The sequence below is a fragment of the Dipodomys ordii genome, unplaced genomic scaffold (assembly GCF_000151885.1).
Source record: "Dipodomys ordii isolate 6190 unplaced genomic scaffold, Dord_2.0 Scaffold12, whole genome shotgun sequence".
Classification (NCBI taxonomy): domain Eukaryota; kingdom Metazoa; phylum Chordata; class Mammalia; order Rodentia; family Heteromyidae; genus Dipodomys; species Dipodomys ordii.
The window spans coordinates 4,013,373-4,038,386 of NW_012267228.1; the positions used below are offsets into that span (position 1 = coordinate 4,013,373).

The 25,014-nt window shown below is 44.4% G+C and overlaps 1 protein-coding gene across 1 annotated transcript in view; it reads left to right on the forward strand.

Moving 5' to 3' along the window:
* Srgap3 (SLIT-ROBO Rho GTPase activating protein 3) overlaps positions 1-25,014 on the forward strand; it is a 188,356-nt gene that overhangs the window by 139,827 nt on the left and 23,515 nt on the right. Inside the window, exons 8-13 of the mRNA XM_013010354.1 lie at positions 1,315-1,416; positions 1,818-2,015; positions 7,374-7,458; positions 13,886-13,913; positions 18,903-19,005; positions 24,257-24,317. Coding sequence (XP_012865808.1) covers positions 1,315-1,416; positions 1,818-2,015; positions 7,374-7,458; positions 13,886-13,913; positions 18,903-19,005; positions 24,257-24,317 — 577 coding nt within the window. The remainder of the gene's footprint in view (positions 1-1,314; positions 1,417-1,817; positions 2,016-7,373; positions 7,459-13,885; positions 13,914-18,902; positions 19,006-24,256; positions 24,318-25,014) is intronic.

The following is a 25,014-nucleotide window of genomic DNA, read 5'->3' on the forward strand; positions in this document are numbered from 1 at the left end:
AGCAGAGCCAGCTAGCCTTTGCATCCCAGTGGGAGCACAGCTGGCCCATCCACATATCTGATGATTGGGGGTCGGGGAGGCAGAGGCATCTTAAAAGATGGCATGTGCTGTGCCCTCTGCACAGCTCTATCCCACTTCATTTGCAGGTGAGAGCAGTGCCGCTGCTCCTGTCACATTCCTCTGTCCTCGTGTCTGCCCTGTGGTCCATCGCCGAGCCTGAAAATGCTAGTCCAAGGCTGCCACTGGTCACTGTGAAGTTGGGTTGGCAAAGCTCTACTTTTTCAGCAGAGCTCCGCTAGTCCTTGTGATCTTAGCTGTGTTCCTAGAAGAGTAAAATCTTAAAGCACACCAGCTAGCCTTGCCTACAGATAGTAGCAGAGTCCTGGACAAAAGTCGTAGGGAAAATAGTGCAGCCAGTATCCATGGGAGACTGGCTCTAGGAGTGCCTCTGTGGATACGCTCAAGTGCCTTATATAAAATAGCACCATATCTACATATAACCTGTACTTCAAATTATGTCTAGATTACTTACAATACCTAAGTAGACACTGCAACAGTAATTATTGTACTGCATTGTTTAGGGGATAATGAAGAAAAAGTATGTGCATATTCAACAATTTTTCCATCTTTGGTTAGTTGAATGTGTGATGTGGAAACCACAGACAGAGAGCCAACCGTGCTTTCTCAGCCTTCCCTCCTTCCCCTTACCCATCAACCAGCTATGAGAGTGTATAGCCTTGCTATATGCTTGCCTCTCTTGACACATCTTGTCATGTTCTTATGGGCAACAGGAACACTCTATTGATCTTTCCTTTCTCTCCTGCCTTCTCTCCTTTCCTCCTTCCCTCCCTTTCTTCCTTCCTTCTTCCTCTCATTATTTTTTGTTTTGTTGAGGCAAAGTCTTGTTGTATAGCCCAAGCTGACCTCAGCTTGTTGAATGCTGGAATTATAGGCATGAACCACCATACCTCGCTCAGGCACTTGCTTGCTTTCTACAACTTCCTGCCTTGAATTCAATGAATTCGTTTCACTTAATAAAGGTATGCTGTATCTCTTTGTAAGCCCACAATCATGGCACACATGAAGAAGATCGTGACTGAGAAGGCACCTTGAGAGACCACCTTGGTCTCTGGAATACGAAGAGCCTGGCTCCCATCTGGCCACACATAGGCTAAGTGCCCAGGGACAGGTCACCTCACCTTGCTGAGCCTTTATCCTTGGCTATAGAGAGGATGTTAATGGTGGCCTCGGTCCTGGTCCTGGAAGATGAGGAGGCCCTGGGCAGCTGCAGTTATAGCAGGTTTCTTCCTGCAGGTGTGCCAGGTCAGTGCACAGCAGCCGGTGCAGACGGAGCTGCTCATGCGGTACCACCAGCTGCAGTCCAGACTGGCCACACTCAAGATAGAGAATGAGGAGGTAAGTGAGGGTTTCCACATGGCCTGGCTTGTTCTGGGGAGTCCATCTGTGCTGTAGAACAGGCATGAAAGGATGGGTGATCTATAAGAGACAAGGATACACTGGACATCTGAGTCCCTTGGTCATCACAGCACGCCCCAAGGTCCTTCTGGCAGAATCAATGCAATAATGGCTAGAGATTGGGTATCCCAGCTTCTCACCCAGCCAGCTATATAATCTTGGACCAATGAGTAATTTGTCTTACTTTCCACAAGGCTGTAATGGGGCCAGGGCTCATCTTGGGCCTGCCTGCCTTCTAGGAACTTTATGTGAAAGAGTAAGGTAAATACTGGGAAAAGGACTTTGGAGTGTTAAAGGCTTGAGGAGAATAAGGGGATCTTGGGTACACTATGTTTCTCCAGGTTAGAAAAACCCTGGATGCCACCATGCAGACCCTGCAGGATATGCTGACCGTCGAGGACTTCGACGTCTCCGATGCCTTCCAGCACAGCCGGTCTACAGAGTCCGTGAAGTCCGCTGCCTCTGAGACCTACATGAGCAAGATCAATATCGCCAAAAGGAGAGCCAACCAGCAGGAAACGGAAATGTTTTATTTTACGGTCAGTGGCATCCTGTGCCCACAGCCCCCACTGTTTGCTGACCCCCTTGCTTGTGACTTTGGGGAGAAGCCTGAGTAAATGAATCAGCAAAACTCTATGGGTTACTTAGACCTGAGGCTAAGAACCTTCCAACGTGCTTTTTTTTTTTTTTGTTGTTGGGTCATGGGGCTTGAACTCTGGGCCTGGGCGCTGTCCCTGCATTCTTCAGCTCAAGGCGAGCACTCTACCGCTTTAGCCACAGCACCACTTCCAGTTTTCTAGTGGATTATTGGAGATAAGAGTCTCACGGTCTTTTCTGCCCAGGCTGGCTTTGAACCATGATCCTCAGATCTCAGCCTCTTGAGTAGCTAGGATTGCAGGCGTGAGCCACCAGCACCCGGCCCAACATGCTTTTAATATTAAGTTGTCTGGCTTGGTTTTCTGAAAAGCAGAAAGTCAATTAGTATTAGCATTGACCTTGGGTGATGGTTGCTCAAACTTTGCTGCCCTAGAAAGAAACCGAAGAGAGAGTTTTATTCAAATCAGGTACAAAGAAAGTGGCTACCAAGTTCGACATAAGCTCCAACTGATGTGTACATGTTACATTTTGGATATAAGCTTTGGAACTAATGTCCTCAGCAACCCAAGCCAGTTGCTTCTGTGTTTCCAGCACCTTCTGTAAGATTCCAGCTGAGTTACTTTCCAAGCAGAGGCAAGCAGAGGCAAGGAGAAGGGAACTGATCCTTTAGTTCAACATAGGCTTATTGAATGTAGAGCATGCAGGTAGTAGGGGACCAGTCTTCCATCTGATCCACTTCCCCGGAGGTCATCTGATCCACTTCCCCGGAGGTCATCTGATCCACTTCCCCGGAGGTCATCTGATCCACTTCCCCGGAGGTCATCTGAGCTCTGTTTAAATGTCCTCAGGATTAAAAACTTACTCCTTCTCAGAGTACCCCTTTTGTTTGGATGGGGGCTGGCTTCAGATATTATGATGTTTCTCTTTGTCTTTGTTATCTTCAAAAATCTACTACAGTAGGATTTCTGGCCATTGATCTTGGTTCTGTTCTCTGACATACAGAAGACCCAGAGTGGGTGAATTATACATGTCTTTCTGTGGTTGCTGGGAGCTGGGTTTTTATTTCTCCAGGATAAATGCACCTATCTTTCAGTCTTACCTTACAAGCTTTTTTTTTTTAAAGTAACCTCTGTATCCTAGTAACTCTTGAATGTGTTCCATTTGCCAATGTGCCCTCTAAGTGAGACTCCTAGCTGGGTGTGGTAATGTATGCCTGTCATCCTAGCACTTGAGAGGCTGAAGCAGGAGGATCTTGAGTTTGAGGCCAGCTTAAGCTACAGACAAAGACTGTCTCCAAAACAAAAAGGTGAGACTCTCATTAGTGGTCTGGCTAGCACAGAAGAGTGGATATCCATTCCTTCCGTACAAGGAACCATACTCTGTTCCTGAAACCTAAGATTACATTCTTTGTTTCTGTTATGTTAAAGCTAATATCAGCCAGCTTTCTTCTTTGTGTACAGCTAGGCCTCCATCCTCTTAAAGGTCCTTTAGGTAACACCTTCAGTAGGGTCTTACATCTGCTTCCATTTAGTTATCTTCCTAATGGATTCCTTTTATGGTTCTAGATTGTCAGTGTCCTCCATCCAGTTATCCAACCTTCCTATTCTCCTTGCTGATCTTATATCCTGAGCAGATTTAAGGAGCATGGCCTTCATGCAATGCTGTCAAAAATATAATTCATGGGCCAGGGCCAATGCCAAAGGCAGGTTGTTGGAAACATGCAAGTAGGCTGCCTGTGCTGATTGGCTGATTGGACTGTGCTCATTTAACCTATCAGCACTTACCCTCCTCTGACATCCAACTCTACCTTGTGATACCGAATTCCTATTGAGGCCAATCATTGGCACATACGGTACTTCTTCTGCCAGTGTTCTTTGATCTTAAGAGAGGAAGCAAAGCTTATTCCCAAAAGTCAGCCCATGCCATTCCTGGCATTCACCACTTCCACATGGAGCCCAGGTGTTCACAAGAGAATGTGTGGACTACAGAGATGAGAGGAGAGAATATGTATATGAATAGTAATTCACTTTTGTAGTAGAAGCAAAGAAATCTGGGCAGCAGAAGGAAAGAAGGGGCTTCAGCCTTCTTAAAGTTAAAATAATTATATAGTGTGTCTGACTAACAGTTATATTTGACTAAGATGTTATATTTTTCCAGGCCCTGGTGGCTCATGCCTGTAATCCTAGCTACTCAGGAGGCTGAGATCCGAGGATTGCAGTTCAAAGCCAGCCTGGGCAGGAAAGTCCATGAGACTCTTATCTCCAATAAACCACCAGAAAACCAGAAGTGGCACTGTGGTTCAAGTGGTAGAGTGCTAACCTTGAGCTGAAGAGCTGAGGGACAATATCCAGGCCCAGAGTTCAAGGCCCACGACTGACCAAAAAAAAAATTATATTTTCTTCTTAAAACTCAATTTATCAACTTGGTTGCCTGGCATGACTCCTTACAATTTTTTGTTGTGACATTATTTGGGGTCTTTTAAGGACATAATTTTTCCTTAATGCAAACAATTTTTTTTACTCGTGGGGGTTAAACTCGGCTTGGGTGCTGTCTCTGAGCTCTTCAGTGTAAGACAAGAGCTCTGTCACTTGAGCCACAGTGCCACTTCCAGTTTTCTGGTTGTTTATTGGAGATAAGAGTCTCCTGCCCAGGCTGGCTTTGAACTACAATCCTCATAGCTTAGCTTCCTAAGTAGCTAGGATTACAAGCATGTGCCACGGGCACCCAGCTCATTCTTACAATTTGATGGCATTTTTTTGTGTGTGGGGGGGTTACATGGGTGATGTCCATAGACCACAGGACTGCAAGCTTTTAGTTTCTTTAGTCAGTAAATCATCTGCCAAAGCATGAGTTCCAAGTTCATGATTAGAACTTTACCCTAAGGAGACTCAAAAGAATGATGGACAAAAGCCTGCTTACACAATAGTTCTTCTATTTAAAATCAGAGGGTTTTCAGTATGATGGGAGGCATCTTTGAAAAGCTTTGGGTCAGTCGTTACCAAATTGAAACATTCCTGTGAAATTTGAGATGCCTGTTTAAAAACACAGGCATTGCTGGGCACCGGTGGCTCACACCTGTAATCCTTGCTACTCAGGAGGCTGAGATCTGAGGATCAGGGTTCAAAGCCAGCCCAGGCAGGAAACTCCATCAAACTCTTATCTCCAATAAACCATCAGAAAACTGGAAGTGGTGCTGTGGCTCAAGTAGTAAAGCACTAGCCTTGAGCTGAAGAGCTGAGGGACAGCACTCAGGCCCAGAGTTCAAGCCCCACAACCGATTAAAAAAACAAACAAAACAAAAACACAGGCATTTAGACAACCCCCTCCCTGAGATGGGGCTCTAGACATTTACCTGCTTCTGGGTCTCTGTGGTCCCTCCCTAGGTGAGACGTGAGGGCTTAGACTATAGGTATTGCAGAATCTGCTAGGTGATGAAGTTTCCAGTCAATCATCTGCCCACACTTGGAGACATACCACGAGTCTACTTATTTTCCACCAAGGACCATGTGGAAGCCTGGAAATGGTCAATATTCTGTCCTAGGTCACAGTGAGGAGTTACAGTCCTGGAAGCATGCTAATGCTTATACAGTTTGTTCCCTAAGGTCATGAGGAGGCCCGTGTGTGTGTGTGTGTGTGTGTGTGTGTGTGTGTGTGTGTGTGTGTGTGTGTGTAAGCATGCTAATGCTTATACAGTTTGTTCCCTAAGGTCATGAGGAGGCCGTGTGTGTGTGTGTGTGTGTGTGTGTGTGTGTGTGTGTGTGTGTGTACTATCAGGGGTTCTACAAAAACATCCAGGAAGTGTCTCTTCCAACAAGCAAGGATCCAGATCTCCAGAGATAAGAAGAAACCCGGAAGAGGAGAGAAGAACATAGCTATGAAGAACATAGCTATCCAGCCAACTGGTCATGCCAGAATACCACTGGGATTGGCAATGTGAACAACCCCAATTTAATTTGTGTGTACGTCAGCTCCCTTCCCCAAGAGCCTTTCCTTGTGTCTGTCTTGCACAGGAAGAGGGTAACATTGGAGACATTACTCCGCAGGGGTCCTGGTCTTCCACAGCTGGCATCACTCTGCCCCTGTGAGCGCGCACTGACCCAAGTAGTTCATTGGATTTCTGGGTGAGAGATTGTCTGGTAGATTGGAGCTGTCATACCTACCTCCTTACCTTCCTTCTCAGAGCTTCTGCAGTTGCCATGTTCTTTTGCTGGCCAAGCCATTCTCCTCCCTGCCAGAAGCTCAAATGCAGTGATTTCTGCCCAGTCTGCCTAGATTCCCAGTCCACAGTTTGTGTTTAGTTGGCGTTTTGCTTACTTTGTGGTTCATAGGGGCTGTCTTGGTCTCTGTGTCTCATGAGGTGGGGGATCAGTTCAATTCTCAGCCCAAAGCATTTCACAGGGCCACAAAGGCATCCCCATTAGGGCTTTGGATGGGACTGGGAAGCAGAGGCTGTTTTGTTCTCCAGATGGCACTCCATCCCTCGGTGCTACTCTGCAGTGCTCTGAGCTTGGCAAGAACTGTGACCTAGCTAGGACCTGGCCTGGCCTGCTATTGGCTTTCCGTGGCAACTGGGCAAATCATTTTCTTGTGCCTGCGTCCTTGTCTCATCCATACAAAGAGAAAAACCTATTACCCAGTACAGGCTTGAGCTTCTTTTAACTGAAACATCTCTTAGCAGCCTTGAAGAGCTCTTACTCCTTCAGAGCTAGGCAGATGAAAGAAAGACTTGTTTCATGGCTTCTCCCTGGCAGCTCTCAGGCCTCAGCTTCAGGGGCCCCTGGACAGTCCTCATCTTTATTGCTATTGGCCCAGAAGCACAGCAGAGCTTTGATGACCAAAGAAGTATTTTGCCTTGTATGGAGGGCTGCCCTCACCTGACAAAAGCTGCCTTCATTGCTGCCATTACCCTAGGTTTCCTTTGTGTTTCTGAACCCTACCTGAAAGGCCTGGAGTCCCCCCAAGGACTAAGTAGCCATTCAACAGAGCTTGGAGCAGACACAAAGGCCTCTATTTCCCATTCCAGGTCCCTGAGTCTGGCCTGATTTCCCTTTGGCCTCCCCACCACAGAGGTCAATTCTGGAAGCAGGGACCTCATTGCTAGGGAGGTGGTACTACAAAAAAAAGTTACATTTTTACATTTCTACATTTGAAGTGAAAGTAAAACATTGGTTAAAGGGAAAGCATCTAACAATTACTTGTTGAATTTCAGGTTAATGATTTAGCCAAATAAAAATGACAAATGCATCCACATGTCACTATTTTACTGCAAGCATGACTGTTTGGTGCCTCGTGTCTTACAGAAATTTAAAGAATATGTGAATGGCAGTAACCTCATCACTAAGCTACAGGCCAAGCATGACTTACTCAAACAGACTCTGGGTGAAGGTGAGTCTGGGAGTGGGGGTCCCTGGTGGGGTTGTGTTTTCCACTGGATCTTCTGATGGCCTTGAATCTGTTGAGCAGCTTAAACTTATGAGCTTGAACTGCTTAAACTGTGCACTTAGCAACGTGAGGCCTGGTGGTGCTGGACCCACCTGCCACACTGGGAATGTTGAGAAAATTTATTGAGTGCAGAGCTGAGATGGAGGTAGTCTAGCTGCAGAAAATCAAAAGCAACCAACCACAAGCCTTAGTTTAGTCTGGGAAATATCCGAAGCCAAGTGATAGACATGCTGTGATAGGCAGGTATTCATATCCAAGGGCCCTGGCCTAGGTTGATGTTGTTGATCAGATAAAGGAGTACTAACAGAGTGCCTGGCCAGTGTTCAAGGCCCAGAAAAGGAAAATCCGTACATGTAAGGTAGGACTTAGTCCTTAAAGGAGCAGGGGACTAAGCTTCAAGGTGGAGAAGAGCTAATTGCAATGACCTTTTCCTTCATCTTTGTCTCTGCCTACCCATCCTGACATGTCAGCATTGGACCACATTTGGTAGGATGGGGGACTATAGAGAGGTGTAGATAATGGACAGAAGTAAAACAGGAAGAATAGTGCAATGGGAAAGGAAGTGACAGAAAGTCCAAGAACTGCTCTAAGTAAATGTATGCATACATATATATGTATATATGTATGTATGTGTACATATATGTATATGTGTATATTTTGGAGGGAGGGTAAGTGTGACAAGGCAACTTCCAAAACTATTAGTAAGAGTTGGTTTTTATGGTGCTAAGGCTGGGGGTTGTTTCTCATGAACAATGTAATGAAAGCCAAGCCCTATGAGCTTGTGGCTACTGTGTATTTTAAAACCAGATTATCTGGGTTTTGAAAACTAGATGCTCTTAAAAAAAAATAAAATCTAGATGAATCCTTGGCTTGGGGGGAAAAAGTATTCTGTTCAGCTCCTCCCTGAGCATTATCAGATGCAACCTCTCATTTCTGTCCTTGCCTGGATGGCCTTAATGAAATAATAATATTTTGGTTGGCATAACTCCTAGTTTTGGGTCCTCCAATTTCATTTAGCCTTTAACCATGTCTTGCTCAGAGATGTGATTAATCCGATCTCCCTTCAATGAGGTTTGAGCTGCTTATTAACAACAAAAGTTCCAGGAAAAAAATACAGCTTCACAAGTATCAGAGCATCTAAGAGCCACCTAGGGTCTCCATAATGCCATTTTTCTAGTGAGATGGCTATGGAAAAGTCCAGTGTACTGCCTTTGACAAATGGAATGGGTCTTATTAGACTAGACAGTTTGAGAGAAGGATCTCTTAATGAGCCTTTTATTTTAAAACAATTTTAGCTATGCAGAGAAATTGGAAAGATACTACAAAGTTCCCATATTCTCATTACCCAGTTTTCTCTGAATTAACATCTTATATTCTACGTGTATTTGTCACAATTAGTGAGCATTTTAAGTGATACATTTTTATTATTAGCTAAGTGAATAAATTACTGGATGATTAGAGTCTCACAGATTTTTTTCTGGCCCTTCTTGGGCTGACTTCTAATCTTGATCCTCAGATTTCAGCCTTCTGAATAGCTAAAATGACAGGTGTGATTTTCTGGTGCCTAGCTTCATTATTCATTTTTATACATCTACTACACAATGAAGGTATTTTATGGGTTCTCAGGGCTAATATCCTTTATATGCTTTATGTCTTCTGAGAGCTATTTTCTATTAGGAAGGATGAAGTAGAAACTATATAAATGAACAAAGCAATATAGAACAAAGCAATACTCAAACTACCTTATATTTAAAAAGACTTTAAAAATGAAATAAAGTATCATGTTTAGTGCATCCATTTCTCTAAAGTGTTCTTTTGATAGCATAACTCAAGGAAAGTACAAGTTAAAGGAAGCACAAGATCTTTCAGATCACCTATGTTTACAAGTGAATTTTTTAATGCATCTAGAACATCTTGAACCTAGAACACACTGCTAGGTGCCCAACAATATGATATGCTACTGGCATACCTTGGGAGTAAGAGTTAACATTCTATTCTGCCCTTGTCTATTGCCGTGCCATTTCATTGGTTAGAGATTTCTCAGTTTATCATCACCTCCGAGTCTTCTATCTATGACTTTTTATTGCTCTGAGGTCTGAGTATTCTGTAAGCTCCAGGCTTTAACCCAGGATGTGGGTGTTTTTCAGTTTACTGAAAGCCCTCAAGATGAATAGTGCATTGTCTATGAAAGGGATGGAGCTTCACTTTTTTGGGCCAAAAGCCACTAGGACCAGAAAATCTGTAGGAAATGACTGATGTGCCAATTATTTCACACACACACACACACACACATATATATATATATATATACCTCAAGTGTTCTGATAAGGTTAAGAACAGGGCTTTAAAACAATTCTCACAAGGGGCTGGGAAGATGGCTCAGTGGTAGAGTGCTTGCCTTGCATACATGAGGCCCTGGGTTTGATTCTTCAGCACCACATAATCAGAAAAAAAAAAAAAAAAGCCAGAAGTGGCACTGTTGCTCCGCATCACATAAACAGAAAAAAAAAAAAAGCCGGAAGTGGCACTGTGGCTCAAGTGGTAGTGCGCTAGCCTTGAGCTGAAAAGCTGAGGGACAGCACCCAGGCCTAGAGTTCAGGTCCACGATCGGACCCAAAAAATAAGTAAGTAAATAAAACAATTCTCACGAGTTTTAGATGTTGAGATCCCATGTTCCTATAGAATAGGTGATGAGTGCTAGAGAGCAGGAGGCTGAGATGTAGCATATGAGATTCCTTGCCAGAGAGGCTGCCTTGGTGTGCTGGTGTTCCATTCCATGCCCTAAAGCCTTTGTTTCCATCCTCCTCTTCTTTCCTTCCTGTTCCTCTCAGTCCTGTGAACAGAGGACATCCCACCTTCACAGCGTAGCAAATACACCCACCACCAGTAACAGGCATTTATGGTCTTTACCAGGTGTTGAACACTGATTATGTGTGCTATAGTTTTACATGACAGTGGGTAAGACTGCACCATCACCACCACAAGCATGACAAATGTATCACTACAAGGACATTATGGGAGCTGAGTGCTAGGCATTTTTCAGCTCCATTGTTGTCTTATGGGAACCACAGTATGTATAGGGTCCAACTTTGACTAAAATGTCATTTTGCAGCCCATAACCATACTGAGTAAAGAATTAATTTGTAGCTGGTGGCTCACACCTGTAATCCTAGCTGCTCAGGAGGCTGAGATCTGAGGATCATGATTCAAAGCCAGCCTGGGCAGCAAAGTCCGTGAGACTCTTATTTCCAATAAACCAGTAGAAAACAAGTGGTACTGAGGCTCAAGTGGTAGAGTGCTCACCTTGAGCTGAAGAGCTTAGGGATAGCGCCCAAGCCCAGAGTCCAAGTCCCATGACCGACCAAAAAAAGAATTAATTTGTGAGAAGTGTCATGATTGACAAGTTTCGGCTGATATATAGAGCCATTATTATATGTGAGGGGCATTGGGACAGAAGGTCTGCTGTCAGAGGTGGTGTCTCAGCAGAGCAGGAAAGCCAAGAAGGTGTCAGCCATGTGAGAAAAGAAAAGGGAAAGAGAGCAACATCTGCAGTCAAGAAAGGATATGGTAAGTTAGAACAATGAATGGTAGTGCTACTGGGCCACAGCAAGTTCACAGAAGAGTGGGTGGTTTGGGAATCAAGAGGAAGTGGAACAGGAAGTGGCTTCTGGAATCTACTGTCAGTAGACACAGTCAGCTGTTGCTCTGAGAGGAAGTGTGGATTTCATAGCCAGTGTTTCCTCTGAAACAATCCCAGGCCATTCTTGGACCCCTTTCATGGGATGCCATTGGCTCTACAGGAGGTCTTGGGTGTGTGTGAAAACTTAACCCAAATTGGTGTCTCCTAGGACTTTACTGCAGAATCTAGATAAGCAAATTAAGTAGAAAAATATTGCCTGTTACACCTAACTTCCCCACTTTTTATGCTTTTTGCTGTTTGGTTCAAGTTCAACCCACTGCAGTTACTTTGTAACTACTGGTAACTTTGGTTAAAAATTAAGGAACTGTGTGCCAGTTCATTCCAAGTTCAGCTTATTCTCTTCCCCTTCTCATTTCTTTCTCTCTGCAGCCCCATGCTGCCTTGTTTTCAATAGGGGGGAAAAGTGCTTGCTCTTTATGCATATGTGTGCCAGTCCTGGGGCTTAAATTCAGGGGGCCTGAGCACTGTCCCTGAAATTTTTTGCTCCAGGCTAGCACTCTGTCACTTCAACCATAGTTCTGAGTAGCAGTTCATGCTCTTAGAAGTCCCTTGGGCTCCAGGCTTTGCTCACATGGCACAGTGACAGCCAAACAAGCTTTCTGAGTGAAGGAAAAGTCTTGAGTTAAAATCCTTGTACCTCCAAAGGAAAATTTTAAAAAGATATTCCTTCTTAAGGAGTGTAGGGAGAGTGGTAAAGAGAATGAGTTTGATAAGGATGCATTGTATGTATGTATTGAACTATCAAGAAACCATCCTTATACAATTAATGTATGCTACAGATAACCATCCGTCCATCATCTATCCATCCATCCATCTATACATACATACATACATACATATATACATACATACATGCAAGTCCCATCTTGCCAGTGCTGTGTAGGATTTTAGAATCTAGAGCTATACTGCTTAGAGAAGTCGTCACTGGCCACATGTGACTCCTAGACACTCTAAACATTGATTAAGATGTCAGAAACATTCATTGAAATGAATAAAACAAACCTGAGGTTTGGAAGAGCTAGTATACCCAGAATATAAAATACTTTACTAGATTTTTATATTGATGCATATTGAAATGATACTGTTTGTTGATATGTTAGGTCAAATATTAAAAAATTAACCTCATTTGTTTCTCTTTATTTTTTTATAATACAGCTACTAAAAATTATGGCTTGCAGTATAGTTCTGTTGGCCAGCACTGGCCTAGAGGTTCTCAGTTAGAGGAAGTTATTTCCTTCTGGGGGCAGAGAACATACATGATGGTATTTTAAATATGCAGTAATGGAACAACAAATATTCATTCAACAAATATTTTTGAACGCATACTTTATGCCAGAAAATATGTATTTTATAATATATACAAAATATTATATAATACATAAAAATATATGTATTACAGCAGTTTTAAGAACAGATGTGATTCTTTCTCTCCTAGAACATAATGTTCTAGGAGATAGGCTGGCAGTAGACAAGTAAAATCAATGATAATCAGGGACATGAAGTAGGGAGAGGTGCTGAAAGGGAACCAGTGTCCACTTCAGGGGGATCCAGCTATGGAGCCAGCTTTTCAGGAGACAAGCAGGAGCCAGACCTGCAAGCATCAGGCAGGAGAACCCTAGGCAGCAAATGCAGAGGCTTCTTTGAAGACTGTGCAGAAGACAAGTAGAGCATTGTATTCCAAGACAGTGTGGTCCACACCAATGGAGTGGTCAGAGTAATAGAATAGATCTCAAAGGGTTCTGGAAGACATTATGAGGCTTGCATTTTATCTTGTGTACAGGAAGGTATGCTAAACAAGAGGATCTATAGGGTATGATTCAGAGTTCAAAAGTACTTCTCTGGCTGCTGAGTTATGGCTGGAGTGTAGCAGAATAGGAAATCCAGTTAAAAGAAAAAGAAAAAGAGATGATGGTGACCTGGACCAAGATGTTGAGGAGGGAAGTGGGTGGATTTAAGAAGGAAAGCGTTTTTAAAGCGAGTGGTGGCCCGTTTACTGAAAGGATGAAACTTGGTTAGGAGTAGGTTTGGGGCAGGCAGACAGAGTACTTTGCAGAGCACTGAGGTGTGAGAGACTAAGAGAGCAATTGGGTAAAGAAACTGTGGACATCCATACAGTGGCTATCGGTAACTCACAAAAAAGAGTGGTACTGAGTGCTGGTGGCTCACACCTCTAAGCCTAGACTACAGAGCTCAGAAGGCTGAGATCTGAGCATTTGAGGTTCAAAGCCAGAGGGGACAGACTGATATCACTAATTAGCCAGCCAAAAAGCCCAAACTGGAGGTAGAGCTAGACAGAGATGGGGCTCAAGTAGCAATCACCAGTTGTGATTGCCAGTGCAAAGCTTGAAGTACAAAATCTAGAACCAGCAACCCCCACCCTGCCAAAAACCAGACGAGCGAGTTACAAAATCATGCTATCTGGATGAATTTCAGAAACGCCTTAAGTGAAGGAAACCAGATGCAGAAGACTTCACATTAAATAATTTTGTGTATAATAATGTGCAGGCAAACTTTCCCAGTGGTTCCCGGGGGCAGGAGGTGGGAACAGAGTGACTCTAAGTGGGTACAAAGAATCTTCGTTTGGTTTTTGTTTTGAGGAAATGATGAATGTTCTCTGGAGGTGAAAAAAACCAAAACAAAACAATTAAACATCATATACTTTTCCCCCAGGAGAGAGAGCAGAATGCGGCACCACCAGGTGAGAGCTGGAGGACCTTGTTTTCTTGTTCCAGCTGCCTGAGGTCTGAGCGGGATGAGGTGGGGGAGAGGAGGGTAACGGGTTACCAGACGTTGGGGGGGGGTGGCTCACTGTTGCATGCCCTGTCCTGGAATTAGACTGATATAGCTGCACCCCCAGGCTGCACATGGGGGTCCTTTGCTGAGGATCAGTCATGCATTTCACCCTTGCACTGTGGGCTCAGTGGGAGGGTAAAATGGAGTCTGGGATGGCCAGTGGAGGGTAGAGGCTTGTAGGGTGGCTGTTTCCCTCTCTCCTGTCTGTTCCATGGCTGCTGAGCACACTGCCTAGGCTCGGTGGCCGGGCCCACCCTGGCCCCCTCTGCCAAGGCCTTGGGTGGTTGGCTGGTATTGCGCACAGCTAGGCACACGCATGCGCGTACACACAGTTGTGTGCCTGAACACCTGCACTGCCCACAAACCCGCTCTGCCCACACCCTAGCTTGGATGAGGCTGACAGAGAAAGTTAACACACAGGGACTTCTGCTTCCTCCCTCTCCAGCTTGTTCGGCATTTATTTCCCTTTGTGCTTTTCCCTGAGCAGACCAGAACCAGTGAGCACTTTCCATTGAGCCGCTGAGAGCGGCAAGCTGGCTTGCCCCTCCTTTCAGAGAGTCTGGCTCTTGAAGCAGGTGTCACCACCCAGGGATGATGTCCCAGCCAGAGTTCTCGTGCTGCCCAATGTGAATCCCGCTGCTGGACCCGAGGCCAGCAAGCCTGTTGCACTTTGCCCTGGGTGGCTGTTCGGAGCTACTTTTTGCCTCACTCTCTGAGCCCAGGGGACAACGTTCTTTCCTTCCACACAAATGCTTTCCAAGAGCCCAATATCCTAGAAAGCTGTCCTACTTGGCAAAAAAAAAAAGCAATGTAAAACCCTTAATTCTCCCCAGCTTCTTGGGAAGGGAGCGAGTGAGGCAGAGGCTTTCTGTGTGCTGGGTCCAGAGACACAGCCTCTCCAGAAACGCAGCCTGCGCACTGTGCCTCTGGGACGAGTTAACAGGGAACATGAGGGTGATTCATGCCAGGCGAGGGACTTCCCGCAGAGGCAGCAGCAGATGTGCAGGGTCACGTTCGAAGAACCTTTCAGAAACAAACTTGTTATTGTTCCTTTTTCTCTGGCAAGAAGATGTTGTTATAGTCCCTCCAAACAAGAGAAGCCGTATTTTACACTGAAGGCTGTAAATAGCAAAAACAGATGGGGGACCAATGGAGCCATTGCTCCCAGGAAGCAGAGCATGAGGAGATGGTTCAAGCAAAATCTGGGAGAAGAGATCTGTGATCCATCCCCTTGGCTGGGCTTCAGGCTGTATCTCAGGGAAAAGCTAAGGACAGACTTTTCTTTTTTAAAAATAAGCCCCTCTGAGATGTGTCTTCCACACCCTCTTTGACCTAGGGCCTGGGAAAGCCGTGCTCACATTAGTAGACCTCCCACTTAGATACCCTGCACTAAACCGAGGACCTTGTCCAATGCTCTCTTGGCTCCTGGCCAAGTTCACAAGCAACTTTGTTACTAAAGTAAAAGCTTCCCTTTACCTCCAAAAGTCATTCTTTAAAGAGTGGACATCACTGCCAACTTGGAAGTGGTTTGAAAATGAACCTGCGAGGCTTTGAGTGATATGTCTCTATACTCTAGCCCTCTGTGTCTTCCACAGACTCACACATGGTGAGCTCATCTGAGACCCATTATTTGGGCAAATTCCCTCAGACAAGTTGCTCTTGACCTTATCTGGATGGACTGGTTTTTGCATATGGTCTGCAACATGTTATATTTTCTCATGCTTAAAGACCTTATCTTTGAATGGCCCAAATTCTTAATAGACCTGAAATTTAGGCTGGCCAGATGTGAAAATACACTTAAAAAGTATATTGTCATCTGGGTGTGGTAGGGTACTCTTATAATCCCAGCATTTAGGAAGTAGAAGCAGGAAGATGAAGTCTAGCTTGGACCCTGTCTCAAAACACCAAAGGCTAGGGGTATAGGTTAGAGATAGGATGCTTATGTAACATATGCAAGTACAAGACCCTGGGTTTACTCCCTAGCACCATGAAAAAGGAAAAGGATATTGTAAATGGACAAGCAAGGTGAAAAGAAGAAGTTTTATTAAGCTTCAAAGGAACTTTGGCTTTCCTGACTTGGGTTGACATAGTCCCATGGTCTAGATTAGAGGTAAAATTATTTGACAGTGTGTCCAGATGTGATAAAGTTCACACCCAGGCACATCCTCCAAGAGCTGGACTGCCACTAAGCTCAATGGGGTTGCCACCATTTTGGCTATCGATACCACATTGATTGGGTTGCCCAAGGAAATTCTTAATCACCATTCTTTTTGACAGACTGATTTTGAGTCAACTCCTGTGTTGTCAACATATGCTGATTTTCATTTGTCTGGGTTGAAAGACAGAAAGGGGACATTGGTCTCTGGTTTCTCTTTCTTCCTCTCTGTGGCTTTCTCTGTTCCTGTTTTCCCTGCCTCTCTCTTTCTTTCCTTTTTTTTTGCTCTGCAACTGAGCAGCAGAAGAGATGGAAGGCTTAGGCTGCCCCACTTTCCTTGGCTGAGCTGCCCCCCTGCTCCCCACTTTGTGCCCCACCCAGCATTTCAGTAAGTCGATACAGATTTGATATCATGCAAAGAGTTGGGATAGCTACGTTTCCTTGTCAGATTCCAGTCGGTGCCAGAGTATGGTGAAAGAAAGAAATCCCAGTGGGATTAAAACTGCCCTTTGCTTTCTGGATTGGGCAGGAAAAAAATGAGAAAGCATATTCTATTATTGATTTCACTTTTTAAAAAAGTTTAAGCCCCAGAAATTTCTTAGGACTTAAACCCTCTAGTTGGGCATTCTAGGGATTTTGATACTGATTGTCTATTGTCTACACTAAGTCTGTATTTGTGCCAGCCATATGAATTTACCAGATAATTCAGTGGTACTGCTGGCTGTTTTATGATGAAGTCACTTTCTCAGTTATACACTCACACTGGGACTTTGAGTAGGAAGAGCTGCCTGCTCCCCAGCTTCTATTATATTTTATTTCTGTGACCCCAGAACTGTTTCTTAATCTCACGTAGCCTCATTTGCCTTAAGTGTAAAATGGGTTTAGTAATTGCTTTTTACTGTAATACACTTGTTATAAGGTTATACAATGTGAGATAAAGAAATGATCTGGAAATGTCAAACATTAGGAAAACCAGGTGACAATGTTTGCTAGTGTCCTCAAATTATTCCGTGTTACCAAACTTAAAAAACATCTATGCCCTTCAGTCACATTTTTGGCTTTTGCATTTGGAAATTCAAAAGCAGATCCATTGTATGAAATCTCACCTCTCTGTTACATATAGACATCTTCACAGAATAACTAGTTTTTGAAAAAGAAATGACATGGACTTAGCTAACCAAATTGTTATAAAGCCAATATGGGCTGGATATATATAATCTTGCCTGTTGTTTCTCCTCAAAATTTTTGGTCTGTGCTGTTATTTTGGTTCCATTGTTTGGACGGCATGCTATTTGGACTCAACTATGTCTTTACCAATGCATGGCCTTGGAGCTGGCAGCATTTGCTCAACACTCAGACACCTAGAAGAGGTTAGCTGGGGTTCCCTATGTGGCTGGGTTGGTGAAAGAGACATGTTCAACGAGCCCCCCAAAAAAGCCCTCACTTATCATGAGCAACTCCATGGTCCATAAGATTCTTGTCCAATTACAGAGATCAGTCAAGACTAGGGGGACAGGTCTTTGCTTGTCACATGTAGATATTATTTGTGCCTAGCTGAGTCTCCTTTGTTGCTTCCCAGATTTTGAACCACACCATTTGAAAATGAGCAGCTTCTCTTGGTTAGGGAACCTCCTACTAATTTTTAAAAGCCCTGTGTTCCAAAGGCTGGCAGAACTAAGTTAGGCCACTTTGGGTGATGGAATGAGCAAATAAGCCAACACAGGCATATGCATGGTGAAGAATTCTGGAAATGGGTCTAGTGTTTGTGGGTGTTTCATTGTTCCTGGTGAACTGTGGTGTAGTTTTCCTTCCCTGTGGGCAAGAGTGGAACATGGGGAATGGAGATCCTAAAGTAAAGCAAGACACTTTCAACCTGACCCCATCACAAAGATTGATGGGATAGCTGAATCTTCATCTAGAAATGACAAGGTATACCAAGGCTTCATGACTGTGTGACCCAGTATGAAACACCCTGGCCTTGAGCCAAGATGACTACATTTCAGACCTGTCCATTCTGATCTTTGGACCTCTGTTTCTGCCAGTAAAATAGGGCTCTAGACACAGAGTTGATAATATGTTAATGTGGAAAGGGAATTGAAAGTTTTTAAGTTGACTAAAGAACAAAGTATCACCATCCTGAGTCACCCAGGGACACCAGAAATGCTGCTGCCACCTCTCACTGTCACTTTCCTCATCTCTGGAGTGAGAGTAATTGTCTGTCTCTCAGATCAGTGAAATAGTGAGTAGTCAAGTCCATTTGGAATGCCAAGAGGCATTAGGAAGATGAGAGCCCAGCAACATTGGGAGTTGAGACTTAGTGATGGATTTCAGCCAAAATAATGAAAATCAAACTTTCAAGTCATTGAAAGTGTCTTGCTTTCTTAAACTCCTGATGACATCTTTCTTCACTGATCCCCGCCCTCCATCTGGTCAGCTCTGCAGGATGACAATCTCTGATTGGAGTTTTAGTGGTTTCTTGGACACATACTATCCCCTCTGCCCATAATTTACAATGCATTTGTGTTATGTGAATGTTGATCCTGCTTGGCATTATGGGTAAATTTAGATCTCCTAAAACATCCAAAGGCCTTCAGATGGAACATTGGAACCAATGTGTTGGGGGGCCAGGGACTTCCATTTGCATTTTGTGTTCTCAATTATGGGTTTTAAGAGCATCTTCCTCAGTTGTGTGTTTATGTTGGTTGCTTTCTTGATTTCTTTTGTTCCATTTTCCCCTAGGCCCCCCTGTCTTCCCCCTAAACCACAGAAAATGAGGAGACCTAGGCCTCTTTCAGTGTATAGCCATAAACTCTTTAACGGCAGTATGGAAACGTTCATTAAGGTACTTTCTGGGGAGCCGTGGAGTCCGCAAATGCACCCAATGTAATGGCAGCCTCTATTCTCCTCAGTTGACAGTCCTGTCCTAACAATAACCTGCATCCAGCCAGGCCCTCTTGAGCTAGCTCCTCACTAAACCTGGTGTTAACTTCAGTGAGGACTTTTCCTCAGAGCTGCTTTGCCTCAGGCCAGTTGCTCGTAAGTCCTGTCCATGATTCTCAGCCCTAGGGGGAAAGATCTGGTCAGTGAGATCCAGGTGAGCTTGAACCATCAGTGTAGTAGTCCCAGCCAGCCATCTTCATCACTACAGTCCTAGTACTAGAGTAGTACGAGTCTAGTGCTACAGTCCTAGCACTAGAGGGGAAGTTGAGGAATCCCATCATGTAATGGCATACACTCGTCATCCAAGATTGAGAGTAACACAGAGGAAAACCTGCAGGTCGACTGTTTCTATACAAGCGATTTTTTTGTTTAGTTGAGCAAATTCTTACAAATGAACCATGTGCAGTTTGTGTGAGAAAAGTTCCTCTTTTTGGATTTTTCTTCTTGCTAATTGATTTGGGAGCTGGCAGAATAGTTGAGGTAGTCCCTTCAAGGATTCTAGGTTAACCCTTTATACCAAACCTAAACTAAAACAACAACAACAAAAAAAGTAGGGTTTCAGCTTGCTAAGTTTCTCTTTTCTCGTTTCCTTGATGTGAAGCGTACAAAATCAAGCATCTCAGAGAGAATGGTTAAAGACTTAGATAGTGATGGAGTTGCCAAGAAAAGCAAGTGGGAGATACCTGAGGAATGGAGGTGCATTTTTAATATTACTTAAGGGAGTGGAAGAGGGAGACCTTGCCATTTATTTGAGGATCTTCATCAGCCAATGAAGATACTTTCTGCCGGAAAATAAAAGGCTCCTGTCAATCAGGAGAAAAGTCAAAGCTCCAGGGCATTACTGATGATTTGGAATCATGAGGCTGTCCCTGCACCAGCTCTCTATCCCTCATCCTCAGACAGGGTACATTACAGAACTTGCAGGACAGGAGAGGACAAATATAGGCATCAGTCTAAGGCATGGAAGAAGACAGGCAGGACTGCCTGCATCTCAGGACTGTCTCTGTCTATGGATTGAATGGTGGGGACAGACTGAGGGAGAGAGGTAATGAGGTAGCTTGAGTGGTAGAGCATTCGTCTAGCATGTACAAGATTTTGAGTTTAAACTCCAGTACCACCAAGAGAAAAAATGGGGAAGAAGGAGAGTAGAAGAGTAGGACTTAAGTTGGAATTGTCCAGGGGCAGGAACAACAAGGGCTATTTTAGGGTGCCTAAGTGCACAACATAAAGGATTTCTAAAAGGAGGAGTCCCTCAGGGCACATCAGGAAAGAGGAACCATACGACCAAAACCCATGGCATAGGGTGGTGTCAAAGGATCCCTCTCTCTGTTCACTTTCCCTTCTCTCTCATCCAATACAGCCTAGAAAGGACCAACTGTTTGCCCTCACAGAGCTCAGCGCAGAGCCTGGGATGTTTTCAGCATAAAAAAATGGAGAGATTAGAGCAAGATCTCAGAGAGTGCAGAGCAAGAAGAGCTAGGTGTGGTGCACCTGTAGCCTGGTGAGAGAGAGGAGAAGAATGGAGGGAAGAATGGGACAGAGGGAACCCTGAGGGGAGGGGCAGAAAGATCCAGAGCTCCCAGACAGGGATGCCTTCCCCGATTTGCTTTGGGCTTTGGAAATGGGTCAGGGCACTTGGACATAATCAGCTCTTACCTAATAATATTTGATAGCTAGGTGTTGACAAAGTAATGTGTAACTATAATTTGCCTTATACCTCCTGAGTGGTACATCACAGCTTACTCAACTATATGCGTGTTTGCCCTTTGCAAGGTAGTTAGCTAGGCAAGCCACCTTTGTATTTGAAGTATTATCCCACTGCTGCAATGGCTGTTTGCCAATCTTTAGAACCCATTGCATGGCCTTTTTCTTTTTTCTTTTTCTTTTTTGCCAGCCCTGGAGCTTGAATTTAGGGCCTGGGCTCTGTTTCTGAGCTGCTTTTGCTCAAGGCTAGCACTCTACCACTTGAGCCATCATCACTCCACTTTTGGCTTGTTGTTGTTGTTAATGTGGTACTAAGGAATCCAACCCAGGGCTTCGTGCATGCTAGGCAATCACTCTACCACCAAGCCACATCCCCAGCCCAAATGCATGGCCTTTCTTATTGGTGTCAAAACTTTGTGGACACTTTGGGTTTTGGAGTACAAAGCTCCATTTGAAGCTTAGCTTTGTGACCCCACTAGTGGAACAAAATGGCAAGAGGGAGCTTGCTGTGGTGGTTCTGGAAAGTCCCCAGAGATGGGCAACCCACCTACCCGAGCAATGACAGCCTCTTTGGAATGTGTGCAAAGCCTCCGCTGGGGAAAAAGTAGTCATGTGGGAAAGGAAGGTGTATTTGTTAAGTCTGATTGCATCTCTTTATAGTCATACTCTATGTGCGTCACCTACCATCAGCAAAGTTCAGCACTTGAACTGTGTACCTGCTGTGAACTGGTTCATCAAAGCTACATGCAGCACAGTTTTACTCTGAAGGATAATTAACTCTCAGAGAATGAAGAGCAGCATAGCAATTGTAATTTTCATGCTCTCTGAAAGTCATTCAAGTAAGAGTCCTTAACTTTTGAAAAATGACACCTGTGGAAAGACTTTCAGTCCAATCATACCACTGGCATGCCATGATCTGGGAAGCAGCCCAAAGTTAACTATAAGTGTTGTGAGAATTTCTTGGGCTCTGCCTTGATCAGCCCTTACAAAATTCTTGTTTTTTATGCTTTTCTCCTCTTAGGCAGAAAGAGACACCATTTTGATTATGAAGGGGCTGGTGTGCACTCTCCACCTTGCCTCTGTACAAAGGGAGTGGTAAGGGCTGGGAAGGTGGCTCAGTGGTAGAGCGCTTGCCTTGCATGCATGAGGCCCTGGGTTCGATTCCTCAGCACTACATAAGCAAAACAGAAAAAAAAAAGCAGGAAGTGGTGCTGTGGCTCAAGTGGTAGAGTGCTAGCCTTGAGCTGAAAGGTTGAGGAACAGCGCCCAGGCTCAGAGTTCAGCCCCCACGACTGGACCTCCCCCCCCAAAAAAAGGAGTGGTAATTAATCTACCTCATGAATGTGGGATGAGGATAGAATGAACAAATGTATGTTAGAGAGCAGTGGCCAGCCCATAGTAAGTCTGGGCAGTTGTCATTGTTACTAATTTAGGACATTGCTTCTAGAGTCCCACTGCACCAGGCTATTGGTCAGTCTGGGATTCAGTTGTTAAGTCAATGTGACAGTAAGCAGGGGATTCCGATTGTTGAGATGTGACTGCAGCTGGAATTTACACATCTCTTGGGTTCTGAGCTCAGCCGCCTCACGGAGCCTGATGGAGAACCCGGCTCCAACCCCAGAACTTCGGCCACATGGCAAACAAGAAGGGGCCCCTGAATGTGGGTGTCTCTGGTGACATGTAGTGAATGCAGAGGCTGCAGGCCACCCCAGCCTCATGTCAGTATTCCAATCACCTGTCCTCCCACCTCCAGGCTTCTCAGCTTCTGTGCTCCCAACCAGGTCAGAGGCAGGAAGGACAGCACAGGGAAGTTTCCATCAGTGTAAAACTATCCAGAGTATTGAGATGAAAACATGGTGGCTGTTTGGAATCTGGAATCACATGTGATTTGCAAAATCACATGTGATTTTCATGTCCAAGGAGATCTTGTAAAATTGGACTTAAAAAAAAAAAGAAAAATAGCTGAATTCAGGAACAGTGTGTTTTCCTCCTTTCTCAGACAGCAGGCTTACCTTATGGAGTGTTCAGAGAGCACTTCTCCACACTGGTGAGTCACCAGTCCCTTTTGTCAAGAAGTTAGATTTGGAGATGGGAATGAGTTCAGCACACAGTTTCTACTCATTAACAGTGACTGAGAAAGATCCCACATCACTGGTGTCTCGGAGAGAGGCTAAGGCTGGCTGGGGACAGCTCCGGAAGTCGTTTGAGGCTCAGGGTGACCCTGCCCACAGACAGACACCCCAGGACCTTTGCTGGCTGCCATTGCATTTCGGCATTCACGGACTCTGAAGGATCTGCTTACTCTAACTGATCTTATTCCTGCATAATCTTTTCTTTTTCTCCTGCTCTGCTGCCTGTTTATTTTTTGTTATCAGAGGAAGAAGAAATGCTCGAACCAGGAACCAGGTATTTACTAGAAAGGCCCATTAGCCCCATGCAACTGGGCGGAAGTTATCTCTTGATCTGACTTCCAGAACAGTGCTCACTTTGCCTGTTGCTGATGGGGTCCCTCTCCTTTCCTGTCCTCCACTGCCGTTAAACAAAGACAGAATTCACAGGTGGGGTGTGGAGGAGCCAAGAACATCTGATCCATGCCGTTTCAAGAAAGGCATGTTACATATGCTTTGTGCTTTCCTCACCTTTTAAGGAGGCTAGTGGTTTAATTTGGTCCTTTTCAAAAAAAAAGGTTAAAATAAATGTTATACTTTTTAAGTGACCTAAATAATAGATCAAGCAGTCTTGGGAAGCCAGAGGAAATTACCCTTTGCTCAGCCATTTGTGACTGTAGACCAGCCTAAGAAGAAATTGAATATCCTTTTATGTCCTGGATACCGATACTTAGCATCACATCTTATTCAGCCTTTTGACTAAGACCAGCCACTAGATGGCCAATGGCTGAACTACTTACATGCTTACTATTAAAGCATTCATGTGGATGTTTACATTACATCATAGGCTAGTAGAACTAGCCTTTCCTCCTTCGAGCCCCAGCCCCGCTCCCCCACACTTTGTTCTTATTTCTGGCATCAGGCACCACAGCAATGGGATGAGGCGCTCACCCTGCCTGTTTATTCCTGAGCACTGGGAGAAGCTCCTGAGTTGGGCTAAAGTGGATCGGGAGGGAGGCAGGGTACTCGGGCTCCAGGCCTCTCCCTCTAATGGCTTCTGCCCCCATTTCCCATGCCCTGAACCCAGATTCCTTGCAGCTGGGGAAGAAGAGAGAGCATTTCTTTAAAATTATCATAGCTATGCCTTTTTCTGCACTTAACTGAAGACTCTATGGTAACTATTTGTAGACACTTTAAGATTATTAGCCTTTCCTTGCTTGTTTTCTTACTAATCTGATGGTACTAATATTCTGGCTTGTTGACACCATGCTTGCATTGTCTTTTGCCTATGGTGGTTGTCCAGCCTAATGAAAGTCATATTTTTTTTTATTTTTCCTTAAGGATTCAGGACAAGCTATACCACTTGTAGTTGAGAGCTGTATTCGATACATCAATTTATACGGTAAGCTCCATCTTGGGATCAGACTTTTTGGCTAGATTGTTCTAGAAGGAAATGAGATTCTAATTCATCTTGGAAAACGCCCTGTTGGTGCTCTGCTTCCCAGGTAGGAGGGGGAGAATGCTGTTATTCTTGGTGCTCTCTTTGGAGCGTGTATGCCAGGATGGGGATGTGGAAGCAGGTGTGAGGATGTGGGCCTGGGCTAACAGAAGTTTTGAGGGCCTAGACAGAAACAAATTCAGTTCCTTCTCACTCATTCCTTCTCACTCACACCCAGCCCAGAGCCAGCATGCCAGTTAATACTACTGGGTCATAAACACTGAAATTTGTTAACCCTGGTGTCACCAGAACATAACCTGTGCTTGTCCACTTACTTATTCCTGCAATCACATATTTATTTAATGAGTAATTAGGCACTGTTTTGGACACAGGAGTAAAAGTGTGAATAAAAAAGGGAACCTGCTCTGGGTAGTTTACATTCTCAACTGAAAGACAAGGAAATAAATAATAAGAGTAAGGGCAGTCATCCCTTGGTACTGATAAGGGATTGGTTCTAGGACCCCTGCATAACAAGGTCTACAAATGCTCACATGCCTTGCATAGAAGGGCATAGCATTTACAGATAACCTACTTACTTGTAACACCTAATACAAAATGAATACTATGTAAATAATTATATTGTTTAGGGGATGATGACAAA